Raw genomic sequence first — 18,123 nt, 5'->3', positions numbered from 1 at the left:
AAAAATGAACTGGTCAAATCAGCTGCAGTAGAGTAGCCCAGTTTAATGCACTCAGCATTCAAAACCACAAGAATTTGTAAACATTTTAAAACTGCAATTAGAATTGTGCAATTAATGTATTTGACATCTGCCAAAGAATGGGAAAGAGTTATCTCAGTAGTATGTTATGTAAGTGATTAACGGCACTAGTGTGAGTGCATTAATATTGAAGAAAATGCACAAAGCCTTTACGTGCAGAAACCCAACTATATTGATTTTGATTTGATTTGGTATTGTCACATGTATTAGTATACAGTGAGAAGTGTTGTTTCTTGCATGCTGTACAAACAATGCATACTGTACATTGGGAAGGAAGGAGAGACAGAGACTGCAGAATGTAATGTTACGGTTATAGCAAGGTGTAGAGAAAAGATCAACTTAATACGAGGTAGGTCCATTCAAAAGTCTGATGGCAGTAGGGAAGAAGCTGTTTTTGAGTCGGTTGGTACATGACCTCAAACTTTGGTATCTTTTTCCTGACGGAAGAAGGTGGGAGAGAGTATGTCTGTGGTGAAGGTATTATGGTAACCATTCACCACTGTACTACATTGTACCATGCTGTTGCCCATGTGGGCTCCACCTATGGACCATTGTATTGTATTACACCGCTTGTATCATGTTGGTGCCCTTGTGGGCTCCGCCCCCTTGAGGGGAGGTATATAGAGCAGCTGCCCTGTAGGCGGTTCTCAGTGCAGAGCAGTCGCAGGCAGGCACTGTTCTAGTTGATTAAAGCCACTGTTCACTTCAACTCTCTGTCTCGTGTGAATTGATGGTCGCATCAATTTAATCAACTACAACATCGCGATGGAAGAAGCCCCCAAACCTGACCGACTGGAACTCGACCCACAGGCCGCAGAAGCCAAAGGGATTTTTTCACACGGGCTCCGATGTTTCGAGGCCTACCTCGCCACCTCTCCTCACACTCCTTCACTGGCGAACAGAAGCTGAGCCTCCTCCATGCCCGGGTGAGCCATGGAATCTCCGTGCAACTCGAGGAAGCGACCACAAAAGCAGACGCGTTCGCGATGCTGAAGCACCAATACAAGAGGCCGGTGAACGAAGTGTTCGCGCGGCATCTCCTCACCACTCACCGCCAAAGCCCCGGGGAATCGCTGGAGGAGTACCTACGCGACCTCAAAGTCCACGCGCGAAGCTGCAACTACAAGGCTGTCATGGCCTCCCAACACATGGAACTCTCCGTCTGGGACGCCTACGTGGCTGGAGTCCGGTCAGACAGCGCCTGCTCGAGAAGGGCGCCCTCGACCTAGAAAAGACGGTAAATCTAGCCACCTCCCTAGAAGTAGCGTTTCAGAGCCTCAACGCTTTCCCCTCCGACCACGCGGCCCCCTCGTGGACGCCCGACCAGAGAGTACCCCAGGCCTGTGCCGCGCGGCTGCCCACCTATCCCGGGGGGCTGCCCTGCTACTTTTGCGGCCAGGGCCAGGACCCCAGGCAGCGTTGCCCGCCTCGGAACGCGAACTGTACCGACTGTGGCAAGAAAGGACACTTTGCCAAAGCTTGCCTGGCCAGGTCCAAGTACTCCAAATCACAGGCCCGACTCTCAGACTCACAGGCCCCTAGACCCCGCAGCGCGGCTGCGTGTCTGCCGGCTCCGCCCCCTTCGGACGCATCACCCACCTCTTGTTGTCCGTGGGGGCAGCCATCTTCGACTCTACACAAAACGTGCGACTCATGGGGGCCGCCATCTTGGCCTCCATCTTCAACGCCGGCCAACACGTGCGACCGACGGGGGCAGCCATCTTGGGACCATCCCACCACCTTTGACCACGCCGGCTACCCGCAACTCGGCGCGGTCACCCTCGACCAGTCACGCCCAAAGCACCTCAGGAACTCCATGATGGCCGTCCGGGTCAATGGGCACGAAAAGCTCTGCCTGTTTGACTCCGGGAGCATGGAGAGCTTCGTTCACCCAGACACGGCAAGGCGCTGTTCTCTCCAAATCTCCCCCGCATTTCAAACAATCTCCCTCGCTTCCGGATCGCACTCAGTGCAGATCCGGGGGTGCACCGTCACGAACCTCGCGATACAGGGCCCTACCCCCCCTCACCGTTTGTAGCCTCATGACCCTGAAGGTCGACCCTCCCTCGCTATTTGCGAATCTCACCGCCGACTGTAAACACGTCGCCAGTAGGAGCAGGCGGTACAGTATCCAGGACAGGACATTTATCAAGTGCGAGGTCTTGCGGGAAGGGATCATTGAGGCCCCTGGAGAGCCCAGGTGGTGGTCGTCAGGACCGGGGAAAAGAACCGGATGGCTGTAGATTACAGCCAAACCATAAACCGGTAAACGCACCTCGATGCGTCCCCCCTCCCCGGATAGCGGACATGGTGAATCAGATTGCACACTACCGGGTGTTCTCCACGGTAGATCTGAAGTCCGCATACCACCAGCTCCCAATCCGCCCGGAGGACCGCCACTACACGGCCTTTGAGGCAGACGGCCGCCTCTTCCACTTCCTCCGGATCCCCTTCGGCGTCACCAATGGGGTCTCGGTCTTCGAAAGAATGATGGAACGAATGGTGGACCAGTACGGGCTGCGGGCCACATTTCCATACTTGGACAACGTCACCATCTGCGGCCACGACCAGGACGCCAACCTTCAGAAGTTTCTCCAAACCGCCCAAGCCCTCAACCTCACTTATAACAAGGAGAAATGCGTTTTCCACACAACCAGACTAGCCATTCTCGGCTATGTCATGGAAAACGGAGTTCTAGGGCCCGACCCCGACCGTATGTGCCCCCTCCTGCAACTCCCCCTTCCCCACTGCCCCAAGGTCCTGTAAAGGTGCCTCGGGTTCTTTTCCTATTATGCCCAGTGGGTCCCCAACTATGCGGACAAAGCCCGCCCACTGATCAAAGCTACCATCTTCCCGCTGGCGGCTGAGGCCCGCCAGGCCTTCAGCCGCATCAAGGCAGATATTGCGAAAGCCGCGATGCGTGCGTGGACGAGTCCGTCCCCTTCCAGGTGGAGAGCGACACGTCAGAGGTCGCCCTCGCCGCCACCCTGAACCTGGCACTGGAGGCACTACCTCGCTGGTAGGAGGTTTACCCTCGACACCGACCAACGGTCGGTAACCTTCATGTTCGACAATACACAGCGGGGCAAGATCAAGAACGATAAAATCTTGAGGTGGAGGATCGAACTGTCCACCTATAATTACGATATAGAGTATCGTCCTGGGAAACTCATCTGGGAGCCCCCAGATGCCCTGTCCCGCGGCACATGCGCCAGCGCGCAAGATGACTGACTCCAGGCCATCCACGATGACCTCTGCCACCCGGGGTTCACCCGGCTTATCCACTACATCAAGGCCCGCAACCTGCCCTACTCCACCGAGGAGGTCAGGGCCATGACCAGGGACTGCCAAATCTGCGCAGAGTGTAAGCCTCACTTCTATCGACCGGATAAGGCCCACCTGGTGAAGACATCCCGGCCCTTTGAGCGCCTCAGTATCGAATTCAAAGTACCCCTCCCCTCTACCAACCACAACATGTATTTCCTCAACGTCGTTGACGAGTACTCCCGCTTCCCCTTTGCAATCCCTTGCCCCGTCATGGCCGCGGCCACCGTCATTAAGGCCCTGCATAGTATCTTCACCTTGTTCGGTTTCCCCAGTTACGTCCACAGTGACCGGGGCTCCTCGTTTATGAGCGATGAACTGCGTCAGTACCTGCTCGGTAAACCGTGAGGAACCATAAGTCCGGCCCACTGGTCGAGAGAGTCCAGCTCCTTCACGCCAACCCCCAGTATGCATACGTAGCGCACCCCAACGGCCGACAAGATATGGTCCCCTTCCGGTACCTGCCACCCGCAGGATCCCCAACCATCACCTACCCCCCCCCTCCCAACATACACCGAACGGCGCCCCCGCCCCTACATGGCCTCCACACCCCCTGCTATACCCCCTCCCCCCATCGCTGACCTACAGGGATGAAGCTCCAGAAGCCACGCTCCCGGAGTCCACACCCATGCCCGCACCGCCGAGTTCGACACCTGAGCCCGCTGCGAGACCAGAGCTCAGGCGATCGCAGCGCATGATCTGGGCGCCAGACAGACTCAACCTGTGAGCCCTTCACCCCCGCCGGACTTCAATTTTTTAACAGGGGATGAATGAGATGAACGTATTATGGCAACCATTATACTGTATTACACCGTTTGTATCATGTTGGTGCCCTTGTGGGCTTTGCCCCTGGCTCCACCCCCTTGAGGGGAGGTATATAGAGCAGCTGCCCTGCAGATGACTCTCAGTGCAGAGCAGTCGCAGGTAGGCACTGGTCTAGTTGATTAAAGCCACTGCTCACTTCAACTCTCTGTCTCGTGTGAACTGATGGTCGCATCAATGTCCGGGGTGCGTAGGGTCCTTAATTATGCTGGCTGCCTTTCCGAGGCAGCGGGAATTGTTGACGGAGTCAATGGATGGGAGGCTGGTTTGCGCGATGGACTGGGCTACATTCACAACCTTTTGTAGTTTCCTGCGGTCTTGGGCAGAGCAGGATCCACACCAAGCTGTGATACAACCGGAAAGAATGCTTTCTATGGGGCATCTGTAGAAGATGGTGAGTGTCGTAGGTGCCATGCCAAATTTCCTTAGTCTTCTGAGAATGTAGAGTCATTGGTGGGCTTTCTTAACTATAGTGTCGGCATGGGGGGACAGGTTGTTGGTGATCTGGACACCTAAAAACTTGAAGCTATCATCCTACTACGGTGGTGTCATCAGCAAATTTGAAAATCGAGTTGGAGGGGAATTTGGCCACACAGTCATAGGTGTATAAGGAGTATAGTAGGGGGCTGAGGACACAGCCTTGTGGGACACCAGTGTTGAGGATGATCGTGGAGGAGGTGTTGTTGCCTATCTTTACTGATTGTGGCCTGTGGGTTAGAATGTTCAGGATCCAGTCGCAGAGGGAGGAGCCAAGCCCAAGGCCACGGAGTTTGGAGATGAGTTTCGTAGGAATGATGGTGTTGAAGGCTGAGCTGTAGTCGATAAATAGGAGTCTGACATAGGTGTCTTTGTTATCTAGGTGTTCCAGGGTAGTGTGCAGGGCCATGGCGATGGACCTGTTGCAGCGGTAGGCGAACTGTAGTGGATCAAGACAATCCGGGAGGCTGGAGTTGATTCGTGCCATGACTAACCTTTCAAAGCACTTCATGATGATGGATGTCAGAGCCATATTGGGACGTCCCGTCAATAATTCTCAGCATTACTCAAAAAGGTCGCTGAGCACAACCGTTACTGTGAAGTGTAGGGAATGGGAAGGATGTTGGTTCACTAGGATTACAGCTCAGAGTACCACCACAGTCCTGAAGTCGAGAAGGTTCCGCAGAAGAGCAAAGATGCCAGAGTTTGCGGGGGCTGAACCTGCAGCAAATTGGGGTACAGTGCACCTCATCGTTGGTCCAGGGGAATGGTCGGGATGATCTTATGTGGCACCAAGAATACCAAGGAAGTCAGTGCATACTAGTCTGTGCTGCTGCAGCATATAGCAAATGACAGACTTGCAGGATGGAATTTGTATCAGCATAGTCTCTGCTGGAACAGTAGGGTATTTGTGTGTCCAAACCAAAATATCGTGGACTTTGTGGAGGCTCTTTCCCAAAACCAAGTCGTTAATACCCTGCTACTGGGTTGCCCAACTAATTAGGGAGTGTGGGCAGGGTAATAGGATGACTTCCCCTAACGAAGGATTTCCAATTAAAGGGATCACAGTGTGGGTTACAAGGGTTCACTAGCCCCTGGATTTTTAAGGCTGCATCAACCACAGCATTGGAGGGGACACCTGGGAATGATGCTCCCCGGGCCTGGTCTCTCACCCTTACCTGGAGGTTCTGCTGCAGGACCTGTGAGGCTTCAGTGAGTTTAGGAACAAGACAATCTCTCCAACCTACAATCTGCAGAGAGTGCACCAAAAGGTTCCAGGACTTGGAGGGGGCGGGGGGCGCGCGTGTGTATGGCACTCATGTCATTCTGTTTTCTCTCCTTGCTGAACAGCGTACATAACTTCATAAGAGGCTGAGACCTGAGGAGTTGGCGCTACAAGACGGGCACAACACTGCCCACTGTCCTGTGGTCTACGTGTGGGAAATAGTGCATAAAGCAAACACAGCTGCCTCAAATTCAGTCCAGTAACATGAACACCCTGTAGTATGAAGGGATGCTAGTTGCTAGCTGGGAGATGTAGGCCCTGGAACACAGAAGCCAAGGGCATTGCCAGTGGTGCTAGTTTTTTTAAGAAAGTCAAAAGAATACATTTGTGTGTGATCTAACCTAAGTTGTCTGACAGAAGCGAATGCCTACCCACACATCATGTGGGGGATGTCTTTGAGATGCAAGGAGGTATCAAGTGCCTGAAAACTTGAGACTTAGAAAAAGCATTTGTAAGGGTAATTAAACAGAGGGGCCCAGCTTTTCCCCATGTGCTGACCATCAGGGCTTTATAAGTTAATGGTCATGCCTTTCAAAATGAAGGATGAATCCTCGTCATTCCAGCAGCTGATGGATCCTGTTCTGACAAGGCCCCGGATTAAGGACTGCCAAATATGGATGAAATCACGATTTTCAATTGGACATGGTATGACCATCTGAATACACTATATCTAACTTGGTTGAGCAAAGCAGGTTCTTAAGGCCAAGCAGTGCCATATCAGTGCAAATATAAAGGAAGAAAATAAAAGGAAAATGCTGGAAATACGCAGCAAGTCAGGCAGCATCTGTGGGTGAAATCAGACTTTTGTTGTCAGGTCATCTCAGCTTTAATCATTGGGCGAGATTTAACAGTCTCATGGTGCCCAACAGGATCTCACAAGAAGCTTCTCGCGAGATTTGCGACACTCGAAACGTCTCATATCTTGCGAGACGTTGCGATCAGGATGTTGTCCTCACTGATCATAATAGGCCCATTTAAATATACATTAGCGGGATTCTCCTGTCGGCAGCAACCTAATGGCCACGTCTGGGAGACCTTGCCAGGGTGACGTTTAGTACAGGTTTCCACAAACGTGAACCAGTCGTAGTGACACAGGGGAATCTCTCCGGGCATTGGGAGACCCTCAGGTGATTGGGGACAGGGCAAGGTAGTATGTTGGCACTAACTCTGGCACCTGGCATCTAGGCACTGCCAGCCTGGCACCCTGGCAGAGTGCCTTGGTGGCACTGCCAGGGTGTCAGTGCCATGGTGCCAGATTGTCACTGCCAGGGATTGGACCCGGGTGGCCTTACTAGGTGCAAGAGGGTAAGGGCATGTTCCTGGAGGCCTCACTGAGGCTTGGGGGGGCTGAGGAGATGGGAGGTTCGAAAATGCAGGGGGGGGTGAGGCGAGATCGGGCAGCCAGACAAAATGGCCCCCATGATCTGCGAGGAGCCTTTCCTGCTGGGCTCGCCAGCAGGAAATGACTCAAATGCGGCCTCGGAGGAGAGAAATTCCCCGAGGCAAAGGAAACGGCATAAATGCAGTTAAAGAGCTAGATATTTCACGGTGCTGCAGCCACCGAGATGCGTCCTGCTAAACACGCTCAAACCCAGACATAGATTTTTTTTCCGGTTGAATTGCACCCGTTAACTCTGTTCCTCTCTGCATATATCCTGTACTACGGTTGAGGTACTGCACTTCGGTCACTATTTGTGTGAGATGGAACAGAGAACCAGCTAGGCAAAGATGGTCAGCATTATACGCCAGGATCAGCGCTGTGTTTACTGTTTATTATTGGGCCTAGGACACTACCCTGTCAACCCTGTATAATGCGATCATAATTGCTTGGTATGATTATCTCAACAACAACAATCAAGTATTGGCCTGCAAAAGTCAAGGTAGCAGAGAAGATTGACACAGGGTGAAATGGCCATGACAGCTGCTGGGATAATTGTCACTGTTGTGTTTCTCTATTGATGTAAAGGCACCAACCACTCATAAGGGATTGCGTAAAGACATTGTGGTTCGTTTATTTAAACTCGGCACATGAGAACATATATACAAGGGTACAGAGGTTGAGAACATCGGCAGCAGAGCTGTGTGTGCTGTTTTCCACTCACAGGCCAATTCAAAACTGAGACTGGGTCACATGACACACCTCTCGTCTCATGATGGCATGCTGCTATCCCTTAAAGGCACAGACCTGCATGATGGGTTGCAAATCAGCTGGACGTTGTGTGACTGGAGTCTCCTTCAATTGATAAAGATGTAGGTTGGTGATAAAAAGCATGTCAAACTATGCTCATGCAATTAATGGCACCTTGCAGGATGCCACGCATGCAAGACTGAGCGCTTTCTTGTTCTGCTTCACTCTAGCAATATGGAGGGGGAAGTAGGTTTCTGTCCTGGTATACAGAACCTCAGTGGCCTATGTGGTGCCAAGCCATCAGCATAAGTGGATGGTATGGTGACCTTGGCAGCCACAGGCAATTATGGCTGCAAAAGGTGCCACAACTCAAGAGAAATCTCGTAAAGTGCTACTCAGTAAAACTGTGATAGAAGAAGTGCCTGTGACCCTCTGTGGGTGCTATTTCCTGGAAAGCCCAGATTCATTGATCAGGAGGTGGAGGCAGGAAGGACAGGATATATCTCGAGGATGATCACACAGTCCCCATCTTCTGCAAGTGCCCTAGTTCAGCGCGCATGGAAGGAAATCGCTTAAAGTGTCAACTCTCTCCCTGAAACACGCCAGATTTCCCAAACCGTGGGAAAAAAGCTGACCTACTACAAAAAAAACTTGCGACAATAAGTCAGCCGACAATTCTGCATGGCAAACGTGTGAATACTGGAGCAGAGAGCCAGCACTACATGATGGATCAGTTGGCTTCCTTCTGTGCTGTAAACTTCTTTGCCGTGAAGCAGCTGCTATAAGAAAATCAGCCCAGCCAAATTTCGGATCCTATCCTCTTTAACATGCAAAGTGGTGTTAACCAATTCAGTACTGGCAGGAGAGATGCAGAGCAAGGCACAAATGGGTTTCGGGAAGACACATGCCAGCTTGTGCACAAAGCAACAATTTTTTTGAAAAAGGCTCACAAAAGAGCTATTTATTGCAAGTCAATCTAGCAAGGTGGTGTCTGCACTGAAGCTGCAATGTTCCAGCTCTCTGTGTGTTCAATGTGTGAATACACTTAACCTCTTCGGTCAGAATGCTTGGCAATAAATCATTTCTAGATTTCAGAATTTTCTGTATTATATGAATAGTGTTGGAATGCTTAACCGCAAGTATGCGAACTGGAAAATGCCACAGGTTTAAGTATTTATTTAAAATATAGAACAGTAGTAATACATTATAAAGAGAAATAAAAATTGTCTTACTCATTCAAATACTGTACTGTCTATGATTTCCACCTTTTTCAAAATTGTAATCGGAACTTGTGATGCAGCCACCAATTCAAACGAGACGGAGAGTTGATGTGAACAGTGGTTTTAATCAGCTTGAACTGTGCCTGCCTGCGACTGCTCTGCACTGAGAGCCGCCTGCAGGCAGCAGATCTATATACCTCCCCCGAGGGGGCGGAGCCCACAAGGGCACCAACATGATACAATGTAATGTAATACAATGGTCCATAGGTGGAGCCCACAAGGGCATCAGCATAGTACAATGTAATGTAATACAGTGGTGAATGGTTGCTGTAATACATTCACCACAACTTGCTTATGTTTTGCAGCACTTTTCTTAGATGCCATGGTGAGGGTTTTAAAAAGGACAAACTATACCCTGCGAATACTTGAGTCTGCTCAAAAGCACAGCTGCAAAAGTAGAGCAGAGAGGGAGGGATAGAGAGAGAGAGAGAGTAAGCGAGACACAGAGAGAAAGACAGGGTGCGATCTGACCGTATTGTGACAGAATCCCGTGTCGAGCAGGTGTTGCCTGGTGTTTCCTGGTGTTTGCAGTGCCGAGAAACACCAGACTATCTAGTGGGACTTTGTTGCAATCCGGGGCCTCAGTGGGGAATGCTCCACCGAGGCCGCACTTGGTTCTGTTTCCTGCACTGAGGGGCTCGTTCATCGCAACACCTCAGTGCAGGAGGAGATCGGAATGCCATTTTTAAATGGCGTCCCAATCTCTCAAGCCCCCTCCCCCACCAGCACCCCCATCACGACCTCTGGAGCCGCCCCAAAATCCCAACTTACCGAGAAGGGGGTCCTCAGGCCACACCTCGCACCACACCTCACATGAGCAGGGCACCCCTGGACCCGATCACCAGCGTGAGAAAAATGACAGCCTGGCACCCTGGCAGTGCCCCTTCCAGCCTGGCAGTGCCACATGGGCACATTTGCAGTGCCAGGCTGGCACGCAGGTAGCATTGCCAGGGTGCCAGGCTGTAAGTGCCAAGATACCACCATGCTCAAGCAGCAACCACCTGTGGCCTCCAGTCCCCTGGGGCCACCCCTTCCCCCACCAAGTGCTATTCCGTCTGGTCCTGGTTTTGGGGACCAGCATTGAATGGCGTTCGCCTGAGGTCTCCGAGGCAAAGAGGTTAGATCCCAGTGCATCGGTAAATCAGGTGAGCTGCATTTTAGAGTGAGACTAGCTGTCTCACTCTAATATGTAGATCTGCCAAAGACTGATATATCTCGCGAGGCATGGCTAGCCGGGTAGATCCCAGAGGAAGGATCTCCCATCATCTACCGGCTGCACCACATCCCCATTCGTGTGCAACAGGGTCGGTAGATCACGCCCAGTGACAGAGAGAGCAAGAGACAGAAATCGAGAGACGGAGGAGAGCGAGACAGAGAGAGAAAGAAAGAAATGGAGAAATAGACTGACAGATGCGGCGAGACACAGAGAGGGAGGGAGAGACAGACAGGGAAAGAGATCAAAAGAGAGACAGAGACAGGGACAGAGAGAGACCGAGAAGTGGATCAACAGTAAGAGATGGTGATTGAGACAGTGTAGAGAAATCGAGTGGCTTTGCAACCTTATGGTGCACTTACCTGCACTGCACAGTGACAGTGTCCCCATCATCGTCTCTTTCTACAATCAGGCTGAAAATCACAGCCTTCCCAATTTGTTGCAGTGCCTGAGCAGTCGAATGGCAGGACTGGGGAGGTTCTGGTGCACTATCATTCTACTTGTAGAACAAGAATGCTTTGAAGTAACAGGACTGGTGATATCATGGTGGAGTTCCCAAACAGTTCAAGTCCATTTCGACTGTGACTGTTCTCCTCCATCTTAACCTTTTTTAATATCCCAAACACATTTTGTTCCTATGCAAAAAGCCTCCTTCTTTCTTTTATTTCCTTTTCTTTTCGTGTACTTCATGATCTGTTGAGTTGCTCGCAGAAAAATACTTTTCACTGTACACGTGACAATAAACAAATCCAAATCCAAATCCCCCTCGGGGCCACCAGTCACTTGTTCTTCAGTTTTGCTCCATCTTTATTGTAATCTCTCCCAGCTCCCACTAATCACTGTGTCAGCAGTTCCATCCCTTCTTATACAGTATATAATCCAGCACATTTTTCTCAGTCTTTAGTTCTGAAGAAGGGTTATGTGGACTCGAAACATTGGCTGGAATTCTCCAGCCGTTGGGATTCCCTGTTTCCGCCGGCAGCACACCTCCGATGATGTGGGGTGGCTTCAATGGGAAATTCCATTGACACTGATAATTGTGGTGAATGGAACTACTGTTAATTCACCAGTGCACTGTGATATCATGTTACTGCTGTATCGTATTACGTTATGTGTTTAACCCTGTGGGCTCCACCTATTGTACGGCTTCACCCACAGGGGGATATGTCGGGGCATGTACGGGCTGGCCAATGGTTCCACCCCTTACAGGAAGTATAAAGGCAGCTGACCTGCGGGGCCGCATTCATTGTTGTACAGGTCACAGGCAGGCTCAGTTGTAAGCTGATTAAAACCACGGTTTACTTCTCAAAGTGTCGCTCAGTGAATTGATGGTCGCATCAATAATGATAATCTTTATTGTCACAAGTAGGCTTACATTAACACTGCATTGAGGTTACTGTGAAAGTCCCCTGGTCGCCATATTCCGGCGCCTGTTTGGGTACACAGCGGGAGAATTCAAAATGTCCAAATTACCTAACAGCATGTCTTTCGGGACTTGTGGGAGGAAACCGGAGCACCCGGAGGAAACCCACATAGACACGGGGAGAACGTGCAGACTCCACACAGACAGTGACCCAAGCCGGTAATCAAACCTTGGACCCAGGAGCTGTGAAGCAGCAGTGCTGCCCACTGTGCTACCGTGCTGCCCAAGAAAGTATAGAATAATGAAACCAGAGCCTCCAGCGGAGCCCATGATTACCTTAGGTTCATGTCATGTCATATTCTAGTGAATAACTATTGACACAGACATCATGGACCGTACAATGGAATTAATATTCCAATGTGATTCATTGAAGGAGTGTTCTGAAATTTTTCTTTTCATAAACACCGAGAATACTAATGTCAGCAGGATCTCAAAACACCCTGTACCACAATTACAGATGCCCCCAAACACCAGTGGAGTTACAACTACCCAGCAGGGCACAGAGTAATTGATGAAGGAGCACATAGTGAGTTAAAGAGAATGGGTAAGAAAGAAAGAATGTCGGCCACCCAAGACCAGTCACGTCTTGCCAGAGGTTTAACAGGCTGCAGTATCTTGAAAAACTGGTGACCAGCAAGTAGATTAACAAATAAACGATTTATTAAGGCAAATAACTACTTACAGCGAGTGAGATAAAGGCTACTGTACTCCACGACTCCAAACTCCTAGCTAAAAGTATAACTCGCAAACAGCTCCAGGATTCGTGCACTCCAGCCCAATTGCCCCAAGGGTCACATCACTCTCTAAGAACCTTCCACTCCCTCCCTCCACGCTACCACATCCCTCCCCTTTAAGTCCCTGATTAACACAATTGTAATTGGGGCCACCTTGCCCACCTTAATGTTGTTTAAATTGTATACTGCATATCTGTTTTCAGGGTTAATCTCAACACTGTGCACTGAAGTCAGAGCTGTAGGTCGTGCCTAGCCTTGCAGCTCCTCCTAATGTGCCCCCTCCTATTGCAGGCATAACATGTAGCTTCCCTGAATTTACATCTCTCCTGGGGGTGATCTCCCCCACACTGGAGAATTCTTCATAGTTCCTGGTCTGTGGACCAAACTCCCTGGCCGGGATTCCCCAAAATTCCAGCCAAGTGTTGGCGACGGCGTCAAAACCCGCGCAAGCAACGCTGGCGTCAATGGGCATCCAGGCCCAGTCATTCTCCCCTTCCTCAGGGGCTAGAATGGCACCGGAGTGCTGTGCGCTGCTCCGGCACCGAAAGCCGGCCTGCCACGGCCGGCGCGGGTCCGCGCAAACGCGCCACGGGCGTCTCCGAGCCGCCCCACGGGCAACATGGTGGCGCCCTACAGGGGCCCGGTAAGGAGGAACATAGGCCCACACCCCCCCGGAATTAGCACGCCCGCCGATCGGTTGCCCCCAATCGCGGACCTTGTCACCGTGGAGGCTCCCCCCCGGAGTCGGCTCCCCCCGCCGCCCCACCAGGACGGCCCCCGCAGCCAGAACACCGAAGTCCATCCGGGTAGGACCATATGCAAACGACGCCGGCAGGACTCGGCGGGCAATCGGCCCGTCGAGTGCGCAGAATCGCCGTGGGAGCCGCAGCGCCGCGACGTCCGCGCTGGTGCGATTGGTGCCAATTCTCCGGTCCCGGAGAATCGGCGGCCCGGTGTCGGGAGCGGCCCGGTGGGATTTGTGCGTCCCCCCGCCGATTCTCCGACCCGGCGCAGGCTCGGAGAATCCCGGCTCCTATATCTCTGTTCCCTCATTATTTTCTGTGGCTTCACCCCTGCCACCATGAATACCAGCAGTTCCCATCAAACTTGGTGGACCTTGTCTGCTTGCACGCTCTGCAGTTTTATTGCTCCCGTTTTGCCACTTTGTATTGCCTGGGCGACGTCTAATTCCTTCCTTAATGTAATAGCTGCCTCTCCTAGCAATTTGTTTTGTCTGGCCCTGTTGTCAGCACCACAGATTAGCCTGTCTCTCAACATGTCATTGAGTTCTATCCTGAATTCGCAATGCTTGTTTTAGGCGTGCCACGAGCATCGCTATCATCTCCCCGGGGCTCTTGTCATCAAATTAAATTTGTATCATTGCATTATCATCGAGGGTTTCAGATGATAATGTCCCTTGACTAATTCCATGAGCTACTCAAAAGTTTTGGCGTCGGGGGCATCTGAGGATGTTCGACTCCTAATCAGGTCAGGGCCCCGCAGGCTGTTAATATGATTAGCCGCTGTTCTCTTCCCCTCCAATTTCATTGGCCTTAAAGAAATAGCGCAGGTGTTCAACATATAGCACCCACTGCTCTGTGTTAGGATCAAATGGCTCAAGTTTCCCAAAAAAGATTATTTTGACACTCATAGACTACTGAACGAGTTTGCTTCAAAGGAAAGACTTCCACATGTGGTCTGCTCTCCTGATTTCTGTAGCAGTAAGAAGGCACTCTGATTGATCCTCATCACCGAATGTAGTATCTTGAAAGGCTGACAACCACAAAGTAGATTAACAAATAAATGGTTTATTGAGGCAAATAACTATTTACAGAAAGTGAGATAAAGGCTACCGTACCCGACAGGTCCAGACTCCTAACGTTAAACCCGAGGTCAACCCCAGGATTTGCGTGTTCTGGCCCAATTGGCCCTACGGGGGAAAACTACCACGCAGGCTTTGCTGCAACACTCGGGGCTTCATTCTTCACAGTGTCTGTTAATAAGTGAATACTGCCATCTAAGCATGGCCTTCTACATGAGTCATTACAACCGTGACAACACCGTGCAAGGTCTTGAACAATATGGATAAAATGGAGAAAGGCCATTTATATAGAGCTTAATCACACCCTCACAACACTCTAAATGTCTTCGCAACCAATTAATTATTTCCGAAGTGCAATAATTCATCTTGACAGTTAATTTCCATTAGCTAATAAAATGAATTGCAAGTTAATCTGCTTTTGGTAATGTTGATTGGGAGAAGAATACTGAGAGAATTCAGTGTTTTTTCTTTGAATAGAGCCATGGGGTCTGCCACAACCACTGGACCAGGCAGGCGGGCTCCTTGCTTTGAGACTTCACCTGAAGGATGGCAGCTCTGGCAATGCAGCACGTTTGGCGAGATTACATGCCTAAAATCTTGGGCTTTGTATAAACCTTAAATCTTCTGATTTCAAAATAAAAGTAATACCAATTGACAGGATAATGGTCTTTATTATGGATCCCTATATGGGTTTTATCGCTTGAAACACCTCTATTGAATTACCCCAGACCTTCTAAGTTCAAAATAAAACAAGCAAAGATTATGCATCCTGCCCTCATACACAAAACCCTGGTAGGATTCCGGTGAAGGTCAATGGTCAAGAGCAGAGGGTGACAGATCATTATAGGTGGGGGCCCCGATTTTTGCTTCAAGGCCACCTTGACCAGCTGCAAGGGTGGTGGCCCAGTCACGACCGGTGTCATATGTGGTCAATGTCAATGGGAAGACTGTCAAAAAACACATCAACCACTCGAGGAGTCGGGGGTAGCGACCCCCCCAGTTTGGAGCCAAATAGCCCAAACAATATTACGGGCACTCCTATAAATTCATCTGACCAATGGGAGGCCAACGGCTCCTGAATCCACTCAACCGGCTGCACCTGTTGTGGCCAGTTCGCCGGTCATTAAGGTGGTGCCTCCTGAGGCGTCATCGGCTGTTGACATCTCAACTACCCAGAAGGGTGCCGAGTCTGTGAGCAGGCTCCAGCGGTCCAGGAGGGCCTGGGGGTCTCTGGACCGATTTGACTTTTTGATGGACCATCTTTCCCCTGTTGTCTTTTGTAATGTTTGTAAACTCTGTTCTGTTGGTTTTTGTGTGGCTGTAATGAAGGACTTAAGGGGAGATGGATGTGGTAGTGCAGCCCCTTTAATGAGGCGGGCTCATCGGACTACATGACCGGCTCAGGGTCAATCACACTGGAGCATGTGAACCCTGGCCAGTAGGGAGTTTGCACGGGGCCCTGGGAGCAAAACCCCAGGGAGTGTGGACCCCGGAGCCAAAGTGATCAGACCTGTTATATTGAATTCTGTGCCTGTTACTTATCAGCCTTTGTTTTTCATCAATAAACTCCTTGTTAACTACTGCAAGCTCCAGTGTATGTCTCGAGCTACCACAGTCATAGAGGTCTTGGGTTGGAAGATGCTGCTAAAGACTTGGTGAGTTCTGCTTACTTAACAAGTGCTTCTATTGTAGTGTGTTTATCTGGATAGTCACGATTCAGTGTGTTCATTTCTGATAATACACAATAATCACCCTCTAATAAGTAGTAATCATTCCCCACACATTGCACCAATGTATTTTGTCAGGATAGTCACAGTTTGATGCCTACTGCAGTGGTTCAGTTGGAATAATTACTCCTAACTGAATTATAGAACAATATTTGCAGTGTTAAGACTTTGCATTTGGAAACTGTCCCTACCTATTGAAGAGGTTGTTCCTGCTGACCATCCTGAGGAATCCTGTGGGGTCAGTGATGGAAGTCAGTTTATTGTTCATCTCTTCAAACTGTTGATCAAGAAGATCTCCAGCCTCACTCTCTGTCTCGCTGTTCGAACACATCCTACTGAAACAAAGACACCCAAACCACATCAGCTGATAACACTGCAAATGCACATCCAGCTCGGTAAAATGGAAATACATACGTCCTGTGTATTACTGTGAATCTGCTGCTTGAATAGGTGAATTTCCTGAACTTCATGACTATTTCATAATTGAGAGATGTCCATTTGGCATTTTTAAGGAGCAGGACTACTGCCTCCTGAGTCACAAGATTAAAAGCTGCTGTTGATAAGATACAAGGTGGACAGACAATAAAGAAGTCTTCTGTTTAGGCTGCTGACTCTATTCCATGGCGGTGATATCTGCTTCTCTGATAGGTACAAGCATCACAGCCTGGTATGGCAACAGCTTAGCCCAAGACCGCAAGAAACTTCAGAGAGTCATGAACACCGGCCAGTCCATCACACGAACCTGCCTCCCATCCATTGATTCTATCTAAACCTCCCGCTGCCTGGGGAAAGCGGGCAGTATAATCAAAGATCCCTCCCACCCGGCTTACTCACTCTTCTAACTTCTTCCATCGGGCAGGAGATACAAAAGTCTGAGAACACACACAAACAGATTCAAAAACAGCTTCTTCCCGCTGTTACCAGACTCCTAAACGATCCTCTTATGGAGTGACCTGATTAATAGTACCCCTGTATGCTTCACCCGATGCCGGTGTCTATGTATGTACATTGTGGACTTTGTGTTGCCCTTTTACTATTTTCTTTTCATGTACTAAATAATCTGTTTGAGCTGCACACAGAAAAATACTTTTCACTGTACCTCAGTACAGGTGACAATAAACAAATCCAATCCAATCCAAACCCTAGAGGAGCTGACGAATAAACACTGAGTTCCACAAGCACATGCTTAATCCATATATATTCAATTAAAATTCTTACAACATTAAAGTAATCTTGAGAAATTATATACTGTAAATAACCAAACTCCCTCACTTTCTCTCGACTCAATGTTTGAGGGATTCCATTGTTTTCATTGTGAATTTGCAAGCTGTTTCTGCAAATGGGATAAGCCATAACCATCTGAAATATACTCAATCACTGACTACATGTTAATTGGTTCAGGAACATAGAGCAAATTGGAATAGCAGTCTTTTCACTTTTTAAGAAGGCGCTTACAAGAAAAATATTAGAAGGAGCATTTCCAGGTATATGTGATGATAAATGTTTGCAGTAAAACAATTTTGAATGGTATGGGGCCGTGTGTCACCTCCAGCACTGTTTATCCTCTCTTTTGCAGACTTTATTCCATTTATTGAGGGCTGTGAATACTCGAGCACCATGCCAAGTCTGCCTGCCTTGGCTTGTGAGTGCATCTTTTGTTATGTGTGTACAAATGTGTTGGTACATGTTTGTGTGCTTAGAAATGTAAATGTCAGCCAACAATTGCTGCAGATAACAGCTGTAATTTGTCCAGGACATGAACAGAATTCAGCAAACTGTTCGGCAAACTCAAATAAAAGATCAAGTTCAC

General features: G+C 49.7%; 1 protein-coding gene across 6 annotated transcripts in view; it reads right to left on the bottom strand.

The window, feature by feature from the left end:
• ttc28 (tetratricopeptide repeat domain 28) overlaps positions 1-18,123 on the bottom strand; it is a 1,212,158-nt gene that overhangs the window by 193,879 nt on the left and 1,000,156 nt on the right. For 3 of the 6 annotated variants that reach the window (XM_072489716.1, XM_072489732.1, XM_072489758.1), the window contains one exon: positions 16,505-16,648. The exons of 1 other annotated variant lie outside the window; for it this stretch is intronic. In XM_072489716.1, coding sequence (XP_072345817.1) covers positions 16,505-16,648 — 144 coding nt within the window. The remainder of the gene's footprint in view (positions 1-16,504; positions 16,649-18,123) is intronic. 2 more of the 6 variants (XM_072489724.1, XM_072489741.1) reach the window with 1 other exon arrangement.

The sequence above is a fragment of the Scyliorhinus torazame genome, chromosome 1 (genome assembly GCF_047496885.1).
Source record: "Scyliorhinus torazame isolate Kashiwa2021f chromosome 1, sScyTor2.1, whole genome shotgun sequence".
NCBI lineage: Eukaryota > Metazoa > Chordata > Chondrichthyes > Carcharhiniformes > Scyliorhinidae > Scyliorhinus > Scyliorhinus torazame.
The sequence above is the reverse complement of the archived record's forward strand: the minus strand, read 5'-3'. Positions and strand labels throughout refer to the sequence as shown.